At 53.1% G+C, this 11,308-nt stretch overlaps 1 protein-coding gene across 1 annotated transcript; it reads left to right on the top strand.

Annotated features, from left to right (window-relative positions):
- Positions 1–362: 362 nt before the first annotated feature.
- On the top strand, positions 363–9,143 carry KRT71 (keratin 71). The gene is made up of 9 exons (XM_012805518.1): positions 363–872; positions 3,207–3,421; positions 4,078–4,138; positions 4,629–4,724; positions 5,055–5,219; positions 5,379–5,504; positions 6,864–7,084; positions 7,787–7,821; positions 8,672–9,143. The coding sequence occupies exons 1-9, from the start codon at positions 426–428 to the stop codon at positions 8,881–8,883; spliced, it is 1,578 nt and encodes a 525-aa protein (XP_012660972.1). The 5' UTR covers positions 363–425; the 3' UTR covers positions 8,884–9,143.
- The last annotated feature ends 2,165 nt before the right edge of the window (positions 9,144–11,308 follow it).

Here is an 11,308-nt window from a genome sequence, read left to right as displayed (position 1 = left end):
CCATCCCACCTTGTGATCCCCCAGGAGGAAGCCAACAAGCCAGAGAAGATTAATCTGGACAGGGATGGTGAAGTGCTAGTGCCATCCCCCTGGAAGGGCCGAGGCCTGGGGCAAATTACCCTATAACAGCAGGTTAATTAGATAAGACTCAAATTACATGAGCAAGGCTTGCAAGCCCAGCAATTTGAAGGTTTCATGTTGTTTCAGAGGTGGGGAGGGCTTGATCTCTAGCTCAGCACAGAGAAAATGACTTCTTGCTCCCAGGCAAGCCAAACCCTCGAATTAATCTCCCTCTCGACTGCCCATCCACAAGCCCAGTGCCAAGCACATATAAAGGCACCTGTCGGACCTCACTGCAGCCAGCAGAACCTTGTGGGATTTTGCCTTCCTCCCTCTTGCATCTGAGCTCCATCTCCACTGGCAACATGAGCCGCCAATTCACCTGCAAGTCGGGAGCTGCCACCAAGGGGGGCTTCAGCGGCTGCTCAGCGGTGCTCTCAGGGGGCAGCTCATCTTCCTACCGGGCAGGGAGTAAAGGGCTCAGTGGAGCCTTTGGCAGTCGGAGCCTCTATGGCCTGGGGGGCACCCGGAACATCTCCTTCAATGTGGTCAGTGGCAATGGGAAGAATGGAGGTTATGGATTTGGCCGGGGCCGGTCCAGTGGCTTTGCTGGCAGCATGTTTGGCAGTGTGGCTCTGGGGCCTGTGTGTCCAACTGTGTGCCCACCTGGAGGCATCCACCAGGTCACCATCAATGAGAGCCTCTTGGCCCCCCTCAATGTGGAGCTGGACCTTGAGATCCAGAAAGTGCGTGCCCAGGAGAGGGAGCAGATCAAGGCTCTAAACAACAAGTTTGCTTCGTTCATCGATAAGGTGGGTCTGCAACCACTTGGGGAAACTGTGATATCACTTCTCTTCTCTTCTTGGAAAGTGAGATTTTGCTACAGCAGGAGTAATTGAGGTTAGATATGCAGAGGCACTTACTATGGACAAGGCAGTTTCATTTCGCCATCAGGACAACTTGTAGAAGATCCACTGTGTTGTCTTTCTAGAGAGAAAACAGAGGTAGGTCAGCTTTTGCTGGCAGGGCCTTATCATGGGTACCAGCAGGAGAGTCAAGGAGGAGACCTGGTCCTTACTCTTGAGGGCCAGCTTAGTGCCATTGCTAAGCCTAAGAGCCACGAAGGGTATATGCAGAAAAGATCTGTGAGAGAGAATCTACCCTAGAGTGACCAAGGAAGCCTGTCCCCCTCTCCTGGTGTGCTGATCTTGTCCGCTTGTCACTTGATGGACAGATCGGGAACATTGGAGTGTGGTCCTCTCATGCCCTTGGGATTCTTGGATGTCTCTGCCATGGGCATTTGTCTCGGTCAGTTAAGGGCTTTTTTAAGAGGCAGAAATGGGCAGAGAGAAAGGTTCTTGCTGACAGCTGTATGGCTTTGGGAAAGTTATTTGTCCTATCTGCGCCTCCATTTCCTCATTTCTAGGATAATAACCTCCCCTGTGGGATAGTTATATTTGGAAGAGAAAATGCATATGAAGATCTTGGCATAGGTCTGAAACATACTAAATACCCCCCAAATGGTGGTTGTCATTACTCTCAGTTCTTATCTCTCGATCTTGGGGAGGAGCTGAGAAGGAGAGTAATCAAAGGTCCCTAAAGACCTCCCTACTGTTGGTAGATAAGAAACAATTACCCCTATTTTATGAGTCAGCAAAGGCATGGAGATAAATGCCATGCCCGAGGCCATTTGGGGGAAGAGGAGGTGAGCTTGGACCCCCATGCTCCTGCCTCCAGACCAGAGGGGGAAACTAGAGGGCTATGTTGGCTCCTTGGCAGTCAGGTACCAAGGACAGGTCAACCTAGGACAAAGCCTGTGGCTGAAATGGCAGTGTGGCTATCAGAGCTGAGCCTGCAGGCTCCGGACCTCCTGCTTGAGTCCAGGATTCCCTATGCCCTCTGTGCCACCTCAGGGGCCAGGGTTGGCTCTGTAGCTTCTTACTCTTTTAAGCCTTTTCACATATGGAAGGTCAAGGTATTCTGAGGACTGGGTTCCGAGGAATGGGAGTGGGCTGGATCTGGCTGGGCTGGCCAAACCCTGTAGAGGGATGAAGTCTGGAGTCATGGGAAGAAACATGGATGCAAAGACAGTTGCATCTTGTTCTCAAAAGTGATCTACCTGGAGGGAGGAAGAAGGAGGCCCAAAGGCCTGGGCAGTTCCTGAATAATTTTAGTCTCTGGAGTAGTGCAATCCCTTACCTTAGGCAGCCAGAGAAGGAATTGCCAGAGAAGCAATCCAGATGTGTCTGGTCGTGCAGATGTGTCTCACGGTATCTCAGATGTAAGGTCTATTCTGTGATTAATGCTCAGCCTCATGGATGTACATGAAAACTCCAGGATTGGCTAAACCAAACCAGATGCAGGATGACCTGCTAGAGAAAAACTGCTGGATAATTCTATCTCAAACACAGAGTCCTTGTTTTTCCTTGTCCTGTGTTTCTGATTTAAGGGAAGACAACCTTATTTAAATAGCAGCTATGCTCATGTAGATTAAGGGAAGTCACATTTTAGAAAAAACTGTTCTCCCCAAAGCCACATGAGAGAAGTGTATGCAGAGCGGCCCCCTTTGGTCAGTTTCTTGGCCCACCAAGGGGCCACAATGGGACAGGGATTCCCATCTGTTTGTTTTGCTCCATGTGCCAGGCTTGCTCTAGGGAATATGGTTTGGGGAGCAGGACTGAAGGGGCAGGGGAGAGGCTATAGGCAAAGATGGAGTTGGGGCCTGATGCAGGAGTTAAAAATACCCAAGAGCCCTTGACCTAGCCTCATTGACAGCAAACTTTTATCTTCAGAATGGCCAAACTTTCCAAAAAGATGGGCCAGCCTGGCTTCTATCCTGGTATTTTCAGGCATGCACATGCCCTGAGCTGTGGCCATGGTGGGCTCTGGGTCCCTGGATGTATGGGTTGCAGGGACACTTGAATGGGTTCAGCCCTGGGCTCCAGCATCTATTAAACTGTTAGACCATGAAAAGAAGCTAAGCTTCTCTGTGCCTCAGTTTCTCTCCACTGCATAGGAAGAATGATTCAGCCACTTCATGCTGCTGTCATGAGGGATAAAAGAACACTTTGCACAATGCCTCGCGAGGGACAGGTGTGACTATTTCTGGGAGGTGAGGATCGACAGTTCTGGGTTTGGGGTTCCAGGTGCGCTTCCTGGAGCAGCAGAACCAGGTGCTGGAGACCAAGTGGGAGCTGCTGCAGCAGCTGGATGTGAACAACTGCAGGAACAACCTGGAGCCCATCCTCGAGGGCTACATCAGCAACTTGCGGAAGCAGCTGGAGACGCTGTCGGGGGACAGGGTGAGGCTGGACTCCGAGCTGAGGAACGTGCGGGACCTGGTGGAGGACTACAAGAAGAGGTGAGCGGGAGTGGATGCTCTGGAACTGGACAACTGTCTCTGTCCTTCTGAGGGACCCTGGCCCTTTACCCCAGCCTAAGGATTTTGGAGGTTGGGGCAGTGCTCCTGGTCCTGCCAAGCAGAACCACCCCAACAAAACCCTGGAACTTGCTCCCTGCTCCTTCAGCCTCTGGCCTGGCACTTAGGACAAGCTGGGCAGTGGTCAGAGGATTAGCTCAGGCTATGGGGTGAGCAAACCTTGGGTAAATCACTCATGTTCTCCTAGAACTTCTGTGTCCTCGTCAGTAAACGGGGATTCGGTACATCTGCCTCCCAGACTGTGAGGAGTGGAAATGTCCTGTGTAAGGCTTTATACAAATTGGGGGGGTGCAGCTCCTCTTCTTGTTTCTCCTGACAGTCCCCACTGTCATTCACTCCACTTGCTCCTTCCTGATTTCCCAAGCTGTATCTGCAGCAATCTCCTCCTTCCACACTTGGTTACCATGTCCTCTCCTCCAGGCAGCCTTCCTTGCCTGGTGGGCCCCCTCACCCAGCACTCTGCAGCCCCTTGGCACCTGTGTCCTCTGAGTGGCTCGCTGGTCCTCCGTCAGGGTCTTCCCTGGTGAACACTATTCTCCAGTGACAGTACCAGCTGACAGGCCCTGCCTTCCCCACAGGTATGAGGAGGAAATCAACAAGCGGACAGCTGCCGAGAACGAGTTTGTGCTGCTCAAGAAGGTGAGGGCAGGCGGGTCCCGGGGCTGGCCTCAGACCAGAGGAGCCCAGCCTGCCAGTGTGCTCTGCTGGCCGTCCCAGAATGAACTGACACAGAGCTAGTGAGGTGACAGCAGAGAAAAACCATGACAAAAGGCTCCCCAGCAAAAAGAAAGAAGCAGCGGGGAGGATGCTGGAGAGAGAATGTCTTACTGAGCGTTTGATATGGGCATGGTTTGTCCTTGGGGAACAGTAACAGAGGATGACAGAAAGGGGCTTCCCTGCAGCCACGGGACCTGCTGGAACTTCACAGGGAGCCCCTAATAGTGGCCTGGCTGGTGCTCCCTCCTTACAGGGCCAGATCGTTCATGATGAGGGAGCAGGTGCTCAGAATGGGGTGGGGAGGGGCCCTTTGCTCCTTCACAAGCCACATGGAGAGAGGGACCCCAGGCCAGATGGGTGCCACTGCCTTGGCTACAGCAGTAGTGACCCAGGATTGCTGCATGTCTTTCAGGATGTGGATGCAGCTTATGCCAATAAGGTGGAGCTCCAGGCCAAGGTGGACTCCATGGACCAGGAGACTAAGTTCCTCAGGTGTCTCTTTGAAGCTGTGAGTCTTTGTCCCTACTTCATTCTTCTCCAGAGGGGGAAACTTTACTCTAGGGGCTGGGAGAGCCTCCTAGGGCTCAGTTCTCAGGGAGCCACATATCTCCCACTTCAGCCGAAGAAGCTCCTCAGTCTGCAGCCTCTGCGTGGGAAGGGGGGAGTCAGGCGTGTACTCCATGGAGAATCTGGCAGGGGCCCTTCAGGGAATTTGCTTTGCTCAGCGGGGCTCAAGGCCCTAAAGTTGGCATTACCAGAATTTGCTCACCTGGCTTGGGGGAGGTTGTTGGCCTCCAACAGTCGTCAAGCCAAAAGACCTTGTCTATTTCCCCGGCAGGAGATTGCTCAGATCCAGTCCCACATCAGTGACACATCTGTCATCCTGTCCATGGACAACAACCGCAGCCTGGACCTGGACAGCATCATTGATGAGGTCCGCGTCCAGTATGAGGATATTGCACTGAAGAGCAAGGCTGAGGCTGAGGCACTGTACCAGACCAAGGTAGACTGCACTGGGGCCGGACCAGGGAGGGTGACGCCAGCAGGCACCAGGCTGGGCCTGACCGTGCACAGAACAGAGGCAGTGTCTAGGAACATGTCCATGGGCCCTGAGCCTGAGACAGCAGACACTCCCATGACATGCCCATTCACGGCTCCCCAGTTCCAGGAGCTGCAGCTAGCTGCTGGCCGACATGGAGATGACCTCAAAAACACCAAAAATGAAATCTCAGAGCTCACTCGGCTCATCCAGAGAATTCGCTCAGAGATTGAGAACGTGAAGAAGCAGGTAAGAGCACATGGCCTGTGGGTGGTAGCTGCGTCCAGGTGAGCACAAGTGGAGGGAGATGGGTTGTTGGGAACACTGGCCCCCAAAATCTCTGGCAGGAGAATGGAGGAGGCCAGTGAGGTCACTGCCTCCAATACCTCTGCAACAGGATGTCTCTGGGGCCCTAATCTCCCACTCACCCCAGGGACTTCTGCCTGGACGCTCCTCCTAGGAAGCCTCCCCAGTTCTGGGCAAGGCACATACCCCACAGAACACCCTTTTGGCACTCATGCTTCTTGTCCTTGTCACACTTCCTGTAATTGTCCAACACTTGCCCGTCCCCCTGCTCTCATCAGACTGAAAGGAGGCAGGGAGCAGGCTATTTGTGGCCTATTGTCTGCCCAGAATCTAGCACAGTGCCTGGCAGAGCTGCAGCTGAATAAACATTTGTTGAGTTAATGATTGAGAAGGAGAAATGGGCTCACGGAGCACTTGTTAAGATGCCATGGTAAGGACTTACTAAGGGTTGGTCCCGGGATGTAGGACACAGCCTGGCATCAGTAGTAGGAGGGTGAGATGCATAGACAGCAGAGTGACAGCAGCAGCACCTGTCACATCACCGTACTTAATCCTCACAAAGACCGAGAGGCAGGAGTTGCCGCCCTGTGTTACAGATGAGGAAACTGAGAGACAGGGAGGAAAAGGAGGCTTACGACTGGTAAGTGGCAGATCTGAGCCAATTCTCCTGACTCCCAGTCCAGTGTTCCCTCCAGTCTCCTGTGGGCTTTAGACTTGGTGGCTTTGTGGCCTTGACAAGCTACTTGTGCTCACTTCACGGGTGTAAGGACCAAATGAGCTAAGGTATGTAAACAGTATGCATGGTGCTAAGCTAGTGCTGGGCACACAGTAAGCACTTGGCAACTAATAGTTGCTCCTGGGGAGTCTCCTTCCCTGTGCCCCTCCTCTGTGGTCCCATGCATCTGGGCAGCTGCTTTCCTTGCCTCTGTCATGCCATATTCCAGTGATCTCTCCTCCTAGGCCTTAAACAATGCAAGAGCAGAAAGCCAGTCTTCTTCCTGTCCCCTTTGTGCCCTCAGTGCAGTATGGCCGGGTAATTTCTTTGCCCTGAACTGCAGCTCAGGTAGCATCATCTCAGGAGGGCAGGGCTGCATGTCACCCCCATGTCTAAACACAAGAGAGGGGAGCTAGAGCTGAGTCGGGACTTGCAAGTTCAGAAGGGGCTCAGACTACAGGAGAAGTGAGGCCACATGTGAGGCAGAGACAGGCAGCTCTGCCCCCGTTCTGCAGACCAGAAAGGGTTGGGACATGACTGATTCCAATGGCCCCTTCCAGTTTTCTGCTTTTCCAATCCTTGTTTAGGCTTCCAACATGGAGACGGCCATCGCTGATGCTGAACAGCGGGGAGACAAGGCTCTGAAGGATGCCCGGGCCAAACTGGATGAGCTTGAGGCCGCCTTGCACCAGGCCAAGGAGGAGCTGGCACGGATGCTGCGGGAGTACCAGGAGCTCATGAGCCTGAAGCTGGCTCTGGACATGGAGATCGCCACCTACAGGAAGCTGCTGGAGAGCGAGGAGTGCAGGTAGGGGGGCTGCTCTGGCAGGAGGGCCCCAAGGGGTTTAGGAAGAAGCAAAGGAGAAAGCCTAACCCATCCTACCCAGAAGAGATGAGTTCTTGGGGCATGATGGGTGGTGGTGATATTAGAAATAATGATGCTAATAAACCACACTGCCGATGAGTGGATGTGAGTATCCACTTATAACACACCGCAAGGGCTTGCTTCACAGCAGGCACCGTGCTACGAGCTGCTGTGTGAATTATTAGTTCATTCCTCCTGAACAAGCTAGGGACGTCCACTCCCACTCTCCCCAAACCCCTGTTAGAGTAACAGGGAGTATCAGGCTTCCCTCTCCCCCCCCCCCCGCCCTGTCCAGCTGTAGCATGCGCTTTCAGGGTGGGGGTGTGCTGGGACAGCCGCTCCAGCTTCCCCAGTGCTCCAGGGGATGGAAGGAGGTACATGGGCCTGCCCCTTGGGAGGTAGGCGTAGTGGCCCCATATGTGCCCCTCTTGCAAACTACTGTTTTATGGCGTTGTTGCCTTGTTACCCCAAAGATTCAGGAGTGGTCCCCAAGGTGTCTCCGGCTCTACTTCCATCAAAGAAACCCTAGAATTTCTACAGGTGCCCTTTGAGCTCAGAAACCCACATCAGGCCAGGGGGGCAGCAGCTTTGAAGAGGCTGTGGCGGGATGATGGCCCTCCCTTACTTTATTCCTCTTCCTAACAGGATGTCAGGAGAATTCCCCTCCCCTGTCAGCATCTGTAAGTACTTGTATAGTTTTTTTTGTTTTTTGGCTGAGGCCAGGTTCAAACCTGCCACCTCTGGTATATGGGGCCGATGCCCTACTCCTCTGAGCCACAAGCGCTGCCTAGTACTTGTATACTTTGACCTATAATTGTAGGTTCTGTGGACTGGAAGGATGTTAGTCACATCCTGTGTGTGTAGACAAGGGGGCTAAGAACCAGAGAGGGAAAAGCTTTGCCTGTGATCACTAAGCCAGATAACATAGCCATGGCCAGAAAGGACATCTCCTGGCTCATGGATCAGACTCCTTCATCCTCTGTCTCAGTTCCTGGGGTATGGCAGCTACGAGTTGGGGAACAAAGGTCTCATTGTCAGAACATGATGTCTGTATGAGCCTCAGTGAGTCAGGTTTAAAAGTTGCCACCAGACCTGGGCTGGGAAATTAGAGGGGCCTGAGAGAATTAGAGAGTGAGGGACCTCAGAGGTCAGGGTGGAAGAATGGGATCTCTGCATTTCTCTTAAACCAGAACTTCAGAAGGATGCCATTTCGGGGATAGTCAGCAGGAGGGAGAGGTTGGAGGCTGGTAAGTTTAGAAAAGAGAGAAGGGTCTGGGGGTAGTGCCAAGTGGACAGGTGTGTACATTTTCACTTGGACCAAGGAGATTGGCCTCTAATCATTAATGGGGTAAGACTCAGACAGAGAGAATACAAGCTGAGCAAGCCAAGGATGGGACACAGTGGGAGGGAGTGACTGTGCCTGGGCCCCCTTCCAACCCATTGCTCCAAGAAGAGCCCTATCTCCCCTGGGGACAGGTGGCCTCCCTCTGCTCTGCCTGGGCAGATATTGACCTGGCTCCCTCTTTCCAGCCATCATCAGTAGCACCAGCGGCAGCAGTGGCTATGGCTTCCGGCCCAGCATGGTCAGCGGTGGCTACGTGGCCAACAGCAGCAGCTGCATCTCCGGAGTGTGCAGTGTCCGTGGTGGGGACAGCAGGAGCCGGGGCAGTGTCAGCGACTACAAGGATACCCTGGGGAAGGGCTCCAGCCTGAGTGCCCCCTCCAAGAAAGCTAGTCGGTAGAGGGGGCTGCCCCAAGTCCCCCCACTCCTCCCTCTACCCCTGTGCCCTGGCTCTGGCTCTGGCTCCAACACTGCATCCTGCCCCCAGCCCACTGTCAGCTGCATGTCCACCCTGATGGTCCTACTCCCGTATACCTGCACTGACCTTGGCTGTCCATTCTCCCAGCTTGCATCTTCCTGAGCCTGGACAGGCCTCAATGACAAAGCTTGGTGAAATTCCTCCCTGCACACTCTGGGTAGCCACTTCTTGGCTATGGTCCCAGCCTCCCTCCTCTGGCCAGCCTCCGGCTCAGCAGCTAACTACTCTGCCTGGCTCGCTAGGGTTCAGCCTGAAGCCCCCTCAAACACCAGTGCCTTTGTCTTGGCTCCTGCCTATGCTGGGAGCTGGCTCTGCCTTTCAAAGGAGGAGGACTGAAGGACAAGCAACCAAGAGTGGCCAGTCCCCAGCCTCCCCGGCTCAGTCTGGGGCTCATTCTGAGTGGGACCAAATACAACTCAGGGTCTCTCTCTCCACTGTCTTTCACCTGCACGTGGAGAGGAAGAGGCACCGTTCACTTCTCTGTCCTTAAAGGTCTTCCCTGTGGCATCCTCAATAAACAGCATAATCTGACGGCCTGGTCTCTGAGTAGTCCAAGTGCACACATGCACCTCAATTCTGATGCATGCATGTGCGCCACACACATGGACACACAGAGACACACAGACACACACAGCACAAACACAGGCACACATACACAGTATGTCACTGTGTATCCCCCACGAGGCCTGTATTTCTGCAGTAAATTTCTCTGGAGAGCAGAACAATCTCCCAGAGCACACATGGCAGCAGGGTGGGTGCGATTCTGAACTACAGGGAGTGGAATGTGGAGTGGAGGAGACAAGAGGTGCCTGGAGAGAGGACAGGAGCCACACAGAGAGGCGGGGTATTCTCCTGACTGGTGGCTTTATTAGAAGTATGAACTGTGTCCAATGACAGAAATGGTTTTATTCCTGGCAGAGACCCTAACTTTTCCCCGTAGGAAGGTGGGGGCTTAGAGCACAGCAGGTGTCTGTGTTTTCCAGCCCTCTCCTCACTGCTCAGAGGTCCAGGCTCCTGGGGGCTCAGCCAGGTAGGGGGTGGAGTCAGTGGGAGTCTCATACTCTGGGCCTCTCTGGTGGAAATATGAGTATAAGTCCTTGGAAGCTGGGGCAGGAGTAGGGTGGAGTGTGCTGGGACCATGGGGTAGGGGCAGACTGTGAACTTCAGTGACTATGTGGCTGGCACCATGGTGGAACAGCCAATCCTATAAATCCCAGAGGTGGCAAGGTTAAAAGGTATTTGGCGTCCAAATCTGGCTGTCCCTAAATCACTGCCCATTTTTGCCCTCAGTATTCTTATTTTTATACTAGTGGGCTGAGCTGAGTGACAGTCCAGGTTTCCTTCTAGCCTCTATGGTGAAGGAGGATGGTGACTCTCTGGATCAAGTGGCATTTGAGCTGGGCTTTAAAACGTGGCCTTCTTAAAGGAGGAAGAGGTGGAATAAGGTAATCCAAGTGTCCATAACCGTGAAGGCAAAGGAGCAGGAATGTGATCGATGTTTTGAGAAGAGGGCAACACCCAGGGATGCCTGCAGAGTGGAGGGAAGAATGAGCAGGGTAAGCACCACAGGTCATAAGTGGGGGGATCTTAGAGTTCATCAGAGACCTGCTGCCAGTGCCTCAGTTTACAGAGGGGGGACCTAAGGCTCAGAGAGGCCACATAGCTAGCAGGTGGAAGAATTAGGTCCAAATGATTCTATGGAGATGAGGATATATGCAATTTATGACTTTATGCCCAAACTCACATTCCTGTGGCTATTCTAGACCGTAACTTACTTCTAGATGTTTGGATCTGGGACAATCAGCGATGAAAAGAAACCTAAAGTCTTTTCCCTTATATGAAGATGGTTCAGTTCAGGACACTCAAATGAGTGAGAAAATGGCGCAGAATATGGGCCATTACTATGAAAATACCTAAGACAAATAAAACAAAAGCAGCGAATAAAATAATTAGCTTATATGAGCCTCTGAGAAAGGGTCTGGGTGTTTGCACACCTCAGCTGTGCATCTGCTGTCACTGGGCAGACTCAGCACCTTCCTCTCCGTGTCTCTACGCTTACCCTAGCCAGCCAGAAGGATCCAGCCAAATGCTTGGTGGGCTGTCTCTGCTGCTGAGCCTCCTAAGAACTCCAGACAGCCCACAGCTCCTCTGGGCACTGACACCAAGTCTCCACTTCCAAAATGTCTCCAGGCCAGTGGCCTTGGAGAGGGAGGAGATGATTTTGTTCCTACCAAGTCAGGCTTTGGGTCTTCCACTGACTGACCCAGAAGACCAGGATGGAGTAGAGTATTTATTCTTGGACTCCTTGGAGTCCCAGATCCTAATGTGGCAGCAAGGAGAGAGTACC

Source organism: Otolemur garnettii, unplaced genomic scaffold (genome assembly GCF_000181295.1).
Source record: "Otolemur garnettii isolate 467f Iridium unplaced genomic scaffold, OtoGar3 scaffold00043, whole genome shotgun sequence".
NCBI lineage: Eukaryota > Metazoa > Chordata > Mammalia > Primates > Galagidae > Otolemur > Otolemur garnettii.
This window is presented reverse-complemented; position numbering and strand designations above follow the sequence as displayed.